We start from the raw sequence: 14575 nt of genomic DNA on the forward strand, positions 1-14575 counted from the left end.
TCGGGAGGAGGAGGGCGCGGGGCTATTTACACGCACATACACACCCACAGCCCCTCGCTGCTGTTCTAATTAGCCAATTAGCAGTAACGAAGGGAACGCCGGGCTCGGCCCGCGCTTACCGAGGCAGGCGCCGCTGACGAGGGCGGTGGCTGTGAGCGCCCCGGCCGAGGCGCCGTACACCTTCTTGGCGTTGGCGACCAGGAACGGGGCATGTTCGCGCAGGCAGCTGGCCACGCCGATGTGGTAGACCCCCAGGAAGCCGCAGCCGGCGAAGGAGATATTCCAGGTGGAGTCCGGCGGGAACATGGCCTCCGCGCCCCGCTGGAGGCGGGGGGTGCCGGGGGGAAGCGGCAGCGGCCGCGGCGGAGAGGTGAAGCCGCGGGTCTCTTCTCGCACCGCCTCGGGACGGGCGGGACAGCCGGGAAGCGCCGCTGCCGGAGACAGGAATAGAGAACACGGCAGGGTTTGCCGCTGGGAGAGCGGCGCCGGCTGCCGCCTTTATATGCGGCGGCCCGGCCCTCGGCCCGCCCCCGGCATGGCCGCCGCCCCTCGGCAGCCCCGCGCGGGCGGGACCGCCCGGCGCCGCCTGCCAACCCTTCCTCCGGTGAACCCCTCCCCGGCCCCGGGGCGCTGCCGGCTGCCGGGCCGGGACGCTGCTCTGCTGTGTGCCAGCGCAGCCCTGGAGCGGCGAGGGCCGAGCCAGCTTCTCGGAGGAGAGGGTTACGGCTGCTCGCAGCGCCCCAAACCTCGCCCTGTCCCGGGGCAGCAGGCTTGTCCTTCTCTCACGGGACATCCTGATTCTTGGCGTCTGTTCCAAGTCCTTGTGGTTTCCTTTGTTTTTCAGGGAGCGAGAAAGAAATGTGAGAGAACGGGAAAAGCTTTCCTCTTTCACAAAAAGCTGAGGAGTCAGAAGGAGGTAAGTCTTGTCAGAGCAATAGGGCAAGAACTGGGAAAAAGGCAATCCCTCTGTCCCCCCTGAGCAGCTTTCTCTGCCTCTTAACTAATAGAATCGTTGGAAGGAACCCACAAGAATCATCGAGTCCAGCTCCTGGACCTGCACAGGACACCCCGAGAGTCTCGCCATGTGCCCAAAAGTGTTGTCCAAACACTTCTTGAACTCTTGTGAAGGCTTGTGTTGTGACCACTTCCCTGGGGAGCCTGTTCCAGTCCTCAAACACCCTCTGGGGGAAGAACCTTTTTCTAATTTCCAACCTAAACCTGCCCTGACACAGTTTCAGGCCATTCCCTCTAGTCCTGTCACTGCTCACCAGAGAGAAGAGATCAGTGTCTGCCCCTTCTCTTCCCTTCAAAAGGAAGTTGTAGACCGTTGTATACTAATCACCAAAAACACACACAGATGCTTACCTTCGCTAACCTTTTCTCAACATTTTTTCTCCACATGCCTCTAAGCTCACCAAAATGCTTACATTTAGTCAGGGCAAGTGGGATTTTCAGCAGTACTTTTGCAAAAGGTCACCACAGAGCAGCACTGGGTGAGAGGCTGTAGAACATCAAAAAGATTTCAGAAGCTGTTAAGATCCCCTTTCTACAAACAATACAGACTACAGTCATCCAAATCATTAGGTAAGTATAAAAGTTTACAGAGACATCAAAAAGATTAGCACAGCAAGAGAAAGAGCTGGTCTACTCAAAGCTAGGAAGCAGGATCAGTAGGAGGAAGGTTTGGGGGATACAACCTTAAAAGAATAAAATTTTAATGGAAGCAACATGGGGCAAAAAGAACTTTCTACCAAAGTTTAAAAACTACTTAGTTAACCTTGGCATAAAGCAATTTGAATTCGTTTTCTCATAACTGGTCAGAAGTTTCTCACTTGGGATAGTGTTATACCTGTCCTTAACTGCTCTTTCACCATTTATGCTGGTGGAGGTCATCCAAGTAGTCCCTCTTCCTGTTCCTTCCACTCCAAACATCCTTTCAAATGATATGAAGGAGGCTAATTCCCTCCCTAAAGAGTGGCCATCCAGGCTGCAGAGATGGCTATTTCATGCCTCAGTCCACTGCCTCACAGTCAGGTGATGGAATTAACTAAATTCAGCAGGTAACCCTTGCATAAGTCCAATATTTGAGTTCAAGTTAGACATCATACTCCAGCCTCTACAGACAGAGCACGTTTTCATTAAGTGTTTGCATTTTGCTTTCATCAGACAGGCAGTACAGCTTTATCTCTCTTTCAGGTCCTGTCCCCAAGCCCACCACCTCACCTAGCTGCCAGGAACTACCCTTTATACATATTAACATCCTGGTGCACATAAAGAATTAACCCTGCTTACCTTAATTCTCTCTTTCTACCCACCCTTCTCTCTCTTCCTCTCCTACCTCTGTTTTTGTAACCTCCTTCCTCCCTTGCATTTGATGTGGTTACGTTACCCTTGTCAGCCCTCATCTCCTCCACCTGGAGAGCTGAGCCCTGGCAAACCTGAGCCTTGACTCTTGCAGGCCCTTAACACCAAGGCCATCATGGAGCTTCCATCCCATGCTTCTGATGACACAGAAAGGTATTTTCATATAGTCAAACCCAAAGGAAACATCATGTCTTGCCTTTTCCAGAACAGGGATTGTTCTGCAGAAGAACTGGTCACTGGGCTGTGACTTTAGGCAGAAGTCTGTGGCTAAACTGACCACTGAACCTTATCTGCAGATACCTCCCAAACACTTGTAACCACAAGAACATGATTCTGGAGCCAATGCTGCTCCCTCTTTTTCCAGCATTTCACAAGGATTAATGTTCCGAGCATATCTGGAAAACAACAATGCTGCGACAATGCTGGAGTTAGTTTCACTTGATTTCCCAACAGCAATCTCATCCTGAGTTGTTTACACCACTTCTGCCTTGGCCCTCAAGGTTACTTATTTGAGGAGGTTAATGCTACCCTGTTGGAACAGGTCGATGAAACGAACCATGTGAACACTAATCTCTTGTGGAGTGCTGCCTGGGCACTGGCACGAGCAAACTGACAAACAACTGTGCTTTTCTCAAAAATAAATTAACCCCCAAAACTAATCTCTTTCTCCCCAGTAAGAAAGTGCTATAGTTCTGCTGGGCTCACGAGGCAGCAGTAAGCCAGATCAGCAAGGTTTACAAGGCAGCTTTTCCTGTGTGTCAAACTCCAACTGAAACTTCAAATGCACTCGTGCCCCTACAAGTTGAGGTGCCATGGAGACAGCTTCACATGCAATCTTCTGTTGTTGTGCTTATTTTCTAGCCTTATGAATGGTGAGCTGTTAGTACCTTCAAGATAATAGCATAGAAGCAAATGATCTGTGCTTTTTCAGGCAACACCTTATGTTTTTGCTGGCCCTTGGGAATTCAAGGGAAGACCAAAGGCAGCATGTTACAACGTTGATTTCAGAATGTTACTTTAGTATTGTTGTGGGTAGTCAGCAAGAAAGGTGCACCAGACATGAAGCTCAACCCAAGTGCTTTTAACATCACTGGAAAGCTGGAGTTAAATGTGTTTTTCTTACCTGTGATGTTTGTGTACATCAGATCATTCCATGGCAGACTCTTGGCATTTGCTTCATAGGAGCATCTCCTGAGGCAGAGGAGCAGTCCTGCTCTCTTGGGACTCAATTTTTCTTCTAGGAAAGGTACCACAGCCACCTCTGCCTCTACGTAAGTCAAATCTACTGAGTCCAGCCCTCGTGCCTGCATGTAGCAGCTTGCAAAACTGGGCCTTGGTAGTAAGAGTGAAACCAGTTGAAAGTGGCCCCAGGGAGCCATTGCTTACTGCTTTACAGTAGTGTCCAGGACATTCTCCCTGCTTTCCAAGTAGTGGAGGGGTCTCGTCCCTCTCCCTGCCCCGTGGTGTTTGTAAGGAATGACTTTCAGTGAGAGCTGATTTGAGATGGCGTGGCATTCATGTACCAGTGAGGAAAGCCTGCACCTTTCAACGTCAAGCCCATGACTAAATCACTCTCCCCTGCTATCAATTTGGTAATGATCAGTTACCAGTGTAATCTCCAGGCACAAGACTATCCCTCCCTTTCTCTTCAATGCCCTTGAGCCTATCTTTTATGAAGAGTTCAGGGTTAATCTTCTCTAGCTAAAATTGATTCTGAAAGGGTGATAGACTAGGCCACAAGTCCAAGTATTAGCAGGCACTAGTCTTCTCTGAGAGAATCATGGAATAGAGTGCACCCACCCTTGCCTTTGGAAATAATTGGTAAGTCTGAAAGGGCATCACTGAGACTTGAAAATTCAGAACAGTGACTCCAGAGTAGAAGCAGGGATCCCATCTCCTTCACAGCTGAAGCTCATTGAAATCAGACGAAAAGAGTGGTGACTGCATGCAGAGCACCAAACAAATGCGCAACAGGCACATCACTGCTCATGTACAAAGCCATGAGGCGGCAACAGTTTCATAAATAGGTAAGGAAGGGGAAAGTAAGCTTAATAGGTTTGATTTTGTATTCAGAAGAAATGTATGCAGATGTTTCAGCAAATTCTGCAAAATGGGTGTGAAATCTTGGAGCAGAGCCAAGCCATGCCCTGACCTTCTCAAGAAAAGCCTGAGGTGGTTGTTACATTGGCTCCTTGTGGCACTGAGAGCTCTATTTTCAGTGCTTTCCCTGAGAGCTGCCCCAAGAAGTTTCTTCTCTGAACAGTTTACCATATTAGCTGTCCTTTTTCTTAGAGCAGGTTGACTGACAGTTTTCATGAAAATTATGCACTTTAACAATTTAAAGTGCATAATTTAAAGGTTGTAAGAGGACACTCACTACAGATCAGGTCCATAATTCAAGATTAAAAGGTCATATGGAGAAGACAGAGAAAAATACTGTGAAAAAAGAAGTTAGTCTAGATTTAGTTGTATTCCTCCCCTCATCAGAGTAGCCAGCAGCTGGAACCACAGGTTTGTTTCATCCCATGAACCTGGCACAGCAAACTCATCAGTGCCATTCAAACAAATTCCTTTGTGCATGGAAAAACCCTGAGCGGTGTGCCAGGGCAGGCCCTTCCTGTGTAAACACTGATGGTGCTCTTGAAGCAAAGCAAGGCACCTGTCAATAAAACCTCATCCAAGAACCTTTTTTTTTTTTTTTCAGTGACCTGAAATGGAGAAATCACCAAGAAAAGCAACACACCCCTCCCAATCTCAGGGCTGAACCACTGCCATTACAATTCTAACAGAGAACTACAGTGAACATGAGTGGTTTTCATTACTACCAGATTACCAGGCTGGCACTTCAGAGACAAAGTAGATGGAAAGTATTGGCACTGTTACCTCCTGTACATTTTCCTTTTGCAGCAAGGACAGAAGGGTAGCAAGGGTTAGTTGCTTAAATCATGGTCATTTTGAGGTGCTCAACTTCCAGCTGCTCTCTTGCTTGGCTGTGAAGCATTGAGAGTTTTCTCTAAGTACACCAGAGATAAAATAAGTTTTTCATACTTGGATTTCACCCATCTCTCCTCTCAGAAGTACTTGCTATGCTTTGTCCAATGGCTTATATGAACACAGCTGTATCAATGATCACTTCTCCAAAGACAACTACGCTAGAAAAGCTCCTCAGTAGACACACTGCAGGGATATCTTTTTGACTCTACCTGCGCACTTAGCACAGATGCAATTTGTGCTCTACCTACCTGCACTGACAGACAAAAACTTCCACAAGAAGCCAGGGTAAGATGCCTGCCAAAACCATCTTCTAGCAGTAGACATTTTATAAATAAAATTTACCTTCCTCTCAAGCTGATATATTCTTCTTGGCATGCCAGAAACGTTTCAGTTCTCCAAAAACACCATTCTCATGTTTCTTTGTTCACATCAAGGTACAATTTATGTCCTGATAGTCCAGAACAGTCATTCAGCATGAAGGGCACCTTTGCACTGGTCTGTGCCCCATGACAGCAGGATGCAGTTAGGTTTGGTTTTTTTGGTTACAGACTGTTAAGCATATGGATGTAACAGGAAATCCTACTCAACCATTTTATTGGTGTTGTCCCTAGATCTTGGAAATCTGACAGTAATGAAATGGGTGCTTTTAAATATTAAAAACCAAATTACTATAATTAGCTCTGAAATTATGTTTCTGCACTAATTCAGGCCTGCTGTTCATTCAGTTCTGCATTTTGGAATTGAATAAACAGATCCTGGGAAACAAAGTCCTTTTATTGCTGAATAGATGAGCCACTTCCTTGAGTAACCAAGAGCAGAATAGTAGAAGGCTAATACCAGGAAGATTCCGTTTTCACAAACTGTTTAAGAAACGGCAGTGTCAAAACAAGCATGCAGGTTCACACAAACTTTGCCATTTCCTCAGTACCCTTTGAGTCGAGTCCTACATCCTACAGTCTGTCAGAAAATTCACACACCTATTGCAGACAAAGATAAAAATCAAAGCTGTGTCAGAGCTGTTTTAAGAACAGCTGAATCCAAGAGCACTTGTATGGTAATAATAATAATAAACACAAAAACATTTAAAACAAAGGATTTTAATAACTTCTCTATTACAAATAATTAATCAAAGAGGCCGAATCCCATGTCATCATCAGATTCTTCTGATTCCTCCTTCTTCTCTTCTTTCTTCTCCTCAGCTGAAGGAAAAAAAAAAAGACCAAGTGAATGGGCAGTATTAACACTGCGCTACAGATTTTCAAGATACAAATTTTGGTGTTCTAAGCTCCCCTGCCTACAGGTATTGGAGCCTCCAGGGTTCATCTCATTCCCTTTCAGCAACCAAATACACTGAACAGATACAGACACTACTGTTCAGGGATGTGCTTTACACCACCAAGAACCATCAAGTCTTGGTTCTAAGCACGACCAATCCTAAGGCAGATAAAGAGCAAATGCTTCTGACTGTCCAAAGGAAAAGTAACTGTTCAGTTGACATTTCTGTCACATACTGAACTGCCAAGGCGGACTCAGTTGTTAAACTGTTACCAGAGACAAAAGGAGTTGCCCTAGCCACCCTCTCCACTCACTCACCAGCAGCAGGGGCGGCAGCTGCAGCAGGAGCAGCAGAGCCCCCTCCAGCAGACACTGCCACGGCTCCCCCAGCCGGCATGCTGGCAAGTTTTCCATTACCTGAATGGGACACAAGAGAAGATATTTACTTATACAAAAGCTCATCCTAAGCACAGAAGTAAGGGGAAATGGAAGAGTGCAGAAAAAAATCCTGTCTCGTGGATTGAACCTGTCACTATCTGCTGAAAGGAACAAGAGGTTGCATCCATGATAAATATAAACTGTTCTGTGAAAAACACCCAGGAGTTTTAAGATTCACAAATGCTTATCCCAAGAACACTGGCAGCATATTATTAGTAGGTTTTCTTCTGTACACAAACTCCCAGTCTTTTTTCCAAAAGCTGTCCTAAAAATGGCAGCTAACACATCCAATTTTGCACACCCACATTGTTCTCTGATTATAGCACAGTAGCCCAGAAAGTGATAATGTACCTCAAAAGTAACATAGCAGCAGCACTGGCTTCCTCTGCTTTTTTTATTTCCCCCTTTAAGGGTAAAGAGAACTCTAAGGGCATAACTGGATCACACTTACAGGAGAGAGAGGGAAAGATTGGTTTATTTATGGCAAAGAGTACAGTATTTTAAACTCAGCACCCTATGAACCCTATTGCATCTCCTTTGAGACTTCTGATTTCTGCTCGTATTTGGAAAGCCAGCTAGTTCTCTGGTCTCTTGTCATTCACATACCAAGGCTCCCTTGGCATTCAAAGGTCACATAACACACTCTGTTTGCCTGTTTTCCCGTTTCTGGGAATCAGTTTCTAAATGATTCCCTGTTACTTCAAGATCTAATTAAACTAGCAAAGTAAACAAACATGTTTCATATGCATGTATGTTCTAGGAAACAATTTATTTGAAGTATTACAAAAAGAGACAGCATAAGTGTGTTGTAACCACACGTATAATAGCTCTCTTAGGTCTTCCAAACCACATGGATAGAAAATGTCAAGTGCCTGCTCATGACAGTAAGGCCAAGCAAAGTCCTGGCAACCTCTGAGCAAAAATATGCCTGCAAATTCCCTTGTGCCTATACACTTGCAAAAAAATAAAAATTCATTAATCAGAAACGTTTGCACTACCTCAGCTCTGCTTTAATTCAGCCCTCTGACCCAGTCAGTTCATGTGAAAAGTTCCAGCTTCAGTAAGAGCTCAAGCTTCTATGAACATCAGCCCTCAGGGTTCTGTCTCAGGGAAAAGGAAATGCTGGACTCAGAACTCTACGAGATGTACACTGGAGAGGCTTGTGCTGATCTCATAGGTGGAGCTGCACCCCAATGCCAACTGCCTGTTCTTCATGCTTTACATCACTGGTGCACACAAGTGGGTAAAACACAAAACACCTCCTACAGAACCCAAAGGACAGCTCAGTCTTTTATCAACATGTCCAGAAAACCACATCATGAGCAGACTACCAGTAAGCTCATACATGCATAAGTTCTCCAGTTAATGTGGTCCACAAGCGAAACCCAGCAGGTACTGGCACTGACCTGCAGGGAATTAGAATGGACCTGATTTCACTCAATTCAGCTGTGATGCACCATGCTGAACAAAGAGTCAGCGACTTGGCAGCAATTCTACACTCTCAGCTCTAGGCTATCCAAGTAACAGAGGTGATTACTTGCGTCACTCAGAGACTCTACTTACCCTGGGCAATTACATCTTCAATGTTTTTTCCATTCAGCTCACTAATAACCTGTAAGTAAAATTTAGAATGTTAGCGTTTCCAAACAGCATTAGAATAAACTACATTTAAACAAGTACTGATAAATCATCACATGCAGCACCTCCACCCTGCTGCTTATCTAGCCCCAAAAATCCTTACTTCTCAGTGCCAGAAGCAGAACATTGACATGAAAACTTCAGCTAAGTTTAATATTTTAACCATCTTTATGAAATCTGTTACTGAATTCATAATTAATCCAACAACCTTGAAAAAAAGAGGACACAGAAATGTTGTGGAACCAATTAGGAAGCTCCACCAACAGTGTAAGTCACTGAGGGACTGTTTACATTTCTTGCTTAATGCCCCCTGGGAGGCTCTGAGGCACTGGGTTTTGGACCCAAAATCACAGGATCCCATTCCTAGCCCTACCAAATGTTAAAAGCCAAGCTATTGTATCCTTGCCCTGGAACACAGAGTTACAACTTTTAATTTTACTACCATTGTTGTATAAGCAGGGATGACAAAAGCAAAACCACAAACCCTAAAACTGCTTAAGCAAGCAAATAAAAATAACGCTGCATAACTTACTGGTGAGTCCCAGCTATCAGGAATCAGTGGCCAAAGCACTTTAGCCAAGAGCTTTTTAACAGGCATCATCTGCTTACACAGAGTGTGGGATGTGTGAAACTATGCACCTGCATGACTGCTCCATCCAGGAAAAAGGTGCTTTTAGGACTTCACTACATTTACACAGGCTTAAAATACAGACAATGCAAAAATTAGTTATGACCAAAACAGATTCTAGAACAGCTTTCCAAATTTCGGAGGATCAGAGAAAGGAATTCATTCATTAAGGTACTAAACCTAAAGGAGCCAAAGACAAAAGACCTGGCATTTAAACAGGAGCATGACTAGTTCAAACCAGCATCCCAAACCACAGTAAGGATGCTGTCAGCTCAGCCTACCCACTGTCTCTTTGGGCCTCTGGTAAAATACTGGGTAAAGAGTTTCTTTCTACCTTTACCTCTCTGGAAACACTTCACATACGAGCATGGGACAAGTGATAAGATCATTTTATTTGTTCTTGGATTTTTATCCCCATGGCCAATTGTTTTTAGGTCCACAATGTTGATGATCTAACATATCACAAGATACAATATATCACATGAAACATTCTAATACTCTTTAAAACTACTCTTCTGTGTTTTTTCAACACAACCACTTTGGTATTAATTTCTAAAATCTACCTATATATAATCCTCAAATACCTTTAATCTCCATGTCAGAATTTGCCTGTGTTTCTTGGTGAGGAAACAAATGCTCCTTTGCAGCACACTAAAAAAGGATGTATTACTGAGTATCAGGCCTTCAGCAGTGCTAGCTCTGAATCCATACTGACTGAAAATAAGAAGTGAACCTTCAGTGCAGGCTGTACAAGATCTCAGAACATTTTCAATGCATGCTTATATGCAGCCACCATCTCAATGAGGGTGATTAGACTGAACTACCAGAAATCAGCAACAACTGACAGAGACCTTTGCAGAGGACAGGTATTGAATAGGAAAGCCAGACTTTTAACCAAAGTTCTAAAAAATTAAGATTGGCTCAGCAGTGTTTAGAAATCACACTGGTAAGGATCAGTGAACGTCTGAACAACGGGAACACTGAAGCCAAGGAAGAGCTCCAAGGTCTGGTGCTGGCTGGGACACCAGAATTAAGAGGCAATGCCACCTTGTTCATGCGTTCATCGTCCGTCTCGATGCCGACGCTATCGAGGATCTTTTTCAAGTCCTTGGACGTGGGGGACTCGTTGCCCCCGAGCACGGCGAGCAGATAAGCTGCGACGTAACGCATCCTGCAAGACAGGAGAGTAGAGTTTCAGCACGGCCGAGTTACCTATGCTGGGAGGGAGCTCACCCCTTCTCCCTCCGAGCCACAACCCTTTGACTCCGCTCTAAACGAGAGCCCGCGGCCCGCGAGGCCACGCTCCCCAGCCTGTGCCAGCCCGGGGCCCGCCCGCGGCGGCCCGGCACACACTCCGCCCGCGCCGGCACCGCACACCTCTCCCGAAGCGAAGCGGCAACACGGCATCGCCGCCCTGGCGTTCGCCTCAGCCCGCCCCGTCCCTCCGCCAGTCCCGTCCCTCCGCCAGCCCCGGCCCAGGCGCAGGCCGGGTGAGCACATGGCCGCCATTCTCCCCTCCTACCCCCCCGCCCCGAGTGATCCCGCCCGAGCCCCGCGGGCGGCGGCGGACAGGCGGGGGGGGACCGGACGCCACCATTCCCGCGGAGCGGGGGCGCCCCGCGCGCTTACTTGGGCGGCGGCGGCGAGGGGGACAGCGGCCCGGGACGTGCGCTCGCGAGGGAAGAGCGGCCGCGAAAGGAAGAGGCGGGGCCGCGGCAACGCCTTCTTCCCGCCACCCCTCAACAACGAGCGCTGCCATTGGGCCGCACCGGCGGGCAGCGCGCAGGCCAATGGGGAGAAGCGGGTGCGGCCGCCCCCAGCGCGGCCGGCGGCGCATGCGCCGAGCGTGGGGTGGCCATCCTTGATGTGCTGTGCGGCCTTGTCCTTTGTGTGGGGATGGTTGTGATTCCCCCAAATCACGGAGTGACAGAGTGAATGAGACTGGAAAACACCTCTGAGATCATCCAGTCCAACCTGTGACCGAATTCCACTCTGTCAACTTGAACATGGCACTGAACGCCACATTCAATCTTTCCTTAGACACCTCCAGGAATGGTGACTGTGCCACCAGCCCGGGCAGCCTGTTCCAATGCCTGATGACTCCTTCTGTGGAGAAATTACTCCTGACCTTCAACCTAAACCTCCCCTGGCACAACTTAATACTGTCCTCCAGCTCTGGAATCCTGCCCTGGCCTGGTAGGATCAGCACAATCCCCTCCATTTGTCCCATGAGCTGGGTTCTGCCACCAGGTGCACATGAAGCAAATCCACACAGAGTCCTCATATTTGTTTATTTCATATCAGCGCAGAGATGGGAAGTGGGTGACGAAGCCAGAAAGCCAGTGCCTGTCTCTGTTTCTTCACGGAAAGGGTAGTCAGGCATTTGAAGATGCTCCCCAGGGACGTGGTGGAATCACTGTCCCTGGCGGTGTTCTGGGAACAGCTGGACATACCAGTTAGCTTTGGTCTAGTTGTCCTGGTGGTGTTGGGTCAGTGGTGGAACTCAATCTTGGAGTGGCCAGCAGGATTAGGGAAGTGATCGTCTCTCTGTGCATGGCACAAGTGAGGCCACACCTCAAGCCCTGTGTCCAGTTCTGAGCCCTTCTCTTCAGTACAGATATTGAGGTGCTGGAATGTGTCCACAGAAGGGCAATGCAGCTGGTGAAGGGTCTGGAGCACAAACCTTGTGACGAGTAGCTGAGGGAGCTGGGGCTCTTTAGGCTGGAGACAAGGAGGCTCAGGGGTGACTTCATCACTCTCTACAACCACCTGAAAGGAGGTTGTAGCATGGCAACTACCTTGGTTGGCCTCTTCTCCCAGGCAATTAGCAAGAGGACAAGAGGACGTAGCCTCAAGCTGTGTCAGGGAAGGTTCAGCTCATACATTTGGAAGAATTTCTTCACAAAAAGGTTGATTAGACATTGGAATGGACTGCCCAGGGCAATGGAGTCACTCTCCCCAGGGGTGTTTAAGACTGGGCGTGGTACTCAGTGCCATGGTCTAGTTGACATGGTGGTGTTTGGTCATGGACTGAATGACCTTGGAGGTCTTTTCCAATCTGAACGACTCTGTGGTTCTGTGAAATACCTCAACTCCATGTGTGGATCGGCTTCTTGCACACTGGATGACAGAACCCAGTTATGGGACAGCACACTGAGGCAAGGCTCTCTGCAGGAGAGACAGGGCTGCTCTCCTGTGCTGGAGGCTGGGAGGTGGTAATCCTGTGGCAAGGTCTTGCCATGGGATGATGGGAGTCACCACTTATGCTTGTTCACTTGATTTCCTGCATTAGGAAAAAGAATAGAAGTAAAAGTTAACGTGGTGCTGAAACCCACTGGACGCAAACAAACCAGGACTGCTGGTTCAGCAGCAGGGCTATGTGTGGCTGTGCCTTGCGGCCCTGGGGGTGCTCCAGAGATTCCCAGTGTGATGGGACTTCTGTGGTAGCTCAGATGCTCTCAGAAAACAACCAGGTTTACAGTGTTATAACTCAACCAGAGCTTGGAGCAGTAGTCAGTGATTACTGTCTTCTACCTGTAGGAAGAAATTTCCCTCAGGGCCATGTGCACCTTGCATCCAGAGTCCCAGAATCAATTAGGTTGGGAACGACTTCTGAGATCATCCAGTCCAACCTATGACCAAACACCACCCTGTCAACTAGAACATGGCACTAAGCACCATGTCCAGCCTTTCCTTAAGCACTTCCAGAGACAGTGACTCCACCACTTCCCCGGGCATCTCATTCCGATGCCTGACCACCCTTTTTGTGAAGAAATTCTTCCGGATGTCCAGCCTAAACCTGAACATCAGCTGGAGAGCATCACTTCCAGTCACAAGTCCCGTCACTTGCTGCCTAGGAGAAGAGGCTGACCCCCACCTGGCTACAACCTTCTTCCAGGGCAGCCTCAGCCCTGGCCCTCTTGGGCTCGCAGCCCCTGCTCCATTTCTCTCTCTGGATTGTATGGAATGAGCACAACACCCGGAGCTGCCCGTGCCTCTCACTCCCTTGGAGCCCAGGGGAGCCACACCGGGACCGGCTGCGGGGCCGGGGCCGTGGCCGTGTCGGAAAAATCTCCTTGCGTGCCCTTGCTGTGGCAGCAGGCCGGCTGGATACTGTTCCCCACAGCATCCGGCCGTGTCCCGCGGCCTCCGGCACCTCCCCCGAGCCGTCCCGCCCCGGATCGCGGCGCCGCTCCCGAGAACTTTTCAGGAAGTGGCGGGCAAGGCCCTGGCCAGCCCAGCCCCGGCTGCCGAGTGCCCGGCGCCGGTGCGGAGGGGTGAGACCAGCGGGGCCGTGCTCGGCCGGGCACGGGGCGCGGCTGCTGCCGCTGCCGGGGCCGGGACAGTGGGCGTGGGGTGACGGCGCCAGGGGCACAGGGCTGCGTGTGTCCGTGTGCGGGGCTGTGTGTGTGTCCATGCGCGGGGGTGTGTGTCTGTCCATGTGCGGGGGTGTGTGTCTGTCCATGCGCGGGGGTGTGTGTCTGTCCATGTGCGGGGGTGTGTGTCCATGCACGGGGCTGTGTGTGTCCATGTGAAGGGCAATGTTGTCTGTCCATGTGAAGGGCAGTGTGTCTGTCCATGCACGGGGCAGTGTGTGTGTCCATGTGCGGGGGTTTGTACGTGTGTCCGTGTGGAGGCGTGCGTGTGTCCACGTGCAGGTGTGTGTCCATGTGCAGGTGTATGTTTCGGAGTGTCTGTGGCACCACGTCTGTCCGAGTCTGTTGACCCCGAGGCTGTCTCTGTGGCTTCCAGAGCCGCCCTCTGGTTCCTTCACCACTGACAGTTTTACAAAGCTGTAGCAGATGGACTTTTTTCTTACACGTGTCTGTGAGGGGACTGTGTACATGTTGTGCACAATGCCTTTGCAAGAAATGCTCACCTTTATACTAAACCAGTAGTTTCACTTTTACCCCATTGGCACTCAGTTTCACGAACCAGATTCAACAAGCACCCAGCACAGTTTGCAAGCTGCCTCTGGGCTCTGCTTCCTCTTATTCTTGTCCTTACATTTCTGTTCTTTCAGGGTGAGGCATTCATTCCTGCTCTTTCAGGGGATGACTGCCTCCTCCAGACTGTGCCTTGGGAACATCAGTGCTGTCATCTCCCCCAGGCTAACTTTAAAAGCACTGCTCTTCAGGGTGTTGCTGGGGCATTAGCTTGTTTCTGCTGGCCTCAGACACCAGCCAAGTTTGTTCTAATTCTGCATCAATCAAAAGAAACTTCTATTTACCAGTTCGA

At 48.7% G+C, this 14575-nt stretch overlaps 2 protein-coding genes, 1 long non-coding RNA gene and 1 other non-coding gene across 4 annotated transcripts in view; 1 reads left to right on the forward strand and 3 right to left on the reverse strand.

Annotated features, from left to right (window-relative positions):
- The window catches only part of PNPLA2 (patatin like phospholipase domain containing 2), a 26986-nt gene extending 26558 nt beyond the window's left edge, over nucleotides 1–428 (reverse strand). The window contains exon 1 of the mRNA XM_066187776.1: nucleotides 120–428. Coding sequence (XP_066043873.1) covers nucleotides 120–306 — 187 coding nt within the window. The 5' untranslated portion in view covers nucleotides 307–428. The remainder of the gene's footprint in view (nucleotides 1–119) is intronic.
- On the forward strand, nucleotides 198–3754 carry LOC136292284 (uncharacterized). The gene is made up of 3 exons (XR_010721877.1): nucleotides 198–286; nucleotides 845–916; nucleotides 1008–3754. It is a non-coding gene; the product is annotated as an uncharacterized lncRNA (long non-coding RNA).
- Nucleotides 3755–6439: 2685 nt separating this feature from the next.
- On the reverse strand, nucleotides 6440–11063 carry RPLP2 (ribosomal protein lateral stalk subunit P2). Its single transcript, XM_066187778.1, has 5 exons — nucleotides 10967–11063; nucleotides 10385–10508; nucleotides 8635–8683; nucleotides 6952–7050; nucleotides 6440–6557 (listed from the first exon to the last, which is right to left on the reverse strand). Exons 2-5 carry the CDS (start codon nucleotides 10505–10507, stop codon nucleotides 6481–6483), a joined length of 348 nt encoding a protein of 115 aa, XP_066043875.1. The 5' UTR covers nucleotide 10508; nucleotides 10967–11063; the 3' UTR covers nucleotides 6440–6480.
- Nucleotides 8369–8500, reverse strand: LOC136292902 (small nucleolar RNA SNORA52). The gene has a single exon (XR_010721985.1). It is a non-coding gene; the product is annotated as a small nucleolar RNA SNORA52 (small nucleolar RNA).
- Nucleotides 11064–14575: the final 3512 nt, after the last annotated feature.

The sequence above is a fragment of the Chamaea fasciata genome, unplaced genomic scaffold (assembly GCF_029207755.1).
Source record: "Chamaea fasciata isolate MVZ Bird 193981 ecotype frontalis unplaced genomic scaffold, bChaFas1.0.hap1 SCAF_7, whole genome shotgun sequence".
NCBI lineage: Eukaryota > Metazoa > Chordata > Aves > Passeriformes > Sylviidae > Chamaea > Chamaea fasciata.

Bases quoted from the DNA above. Each gene is read 5' to 3' on its own strand.
- RPLP2 (XM_066187778.1), bottom strand. From the start codon at position 10,507: ATGCGTTACGTCGCAGCTTATCTGCTCGCCGTGCTCGGGGGCAACGAG. The intron at 7,051-8,634 runs GTAAGTAGAGTC...TGTCCCATTCAG, and splicing joins TGAAGATGTAATTGCCCAGG to GTAATGGAAAACTTGCCAGC. The intron at 6,558-6,951 runs GTGAGTGAGTGG...TTTTTCCTTCAG, and splicing joins AGCTGCCGCCCCTGCTGCTG to CTGAGGAGAAGAAAGAAGAG.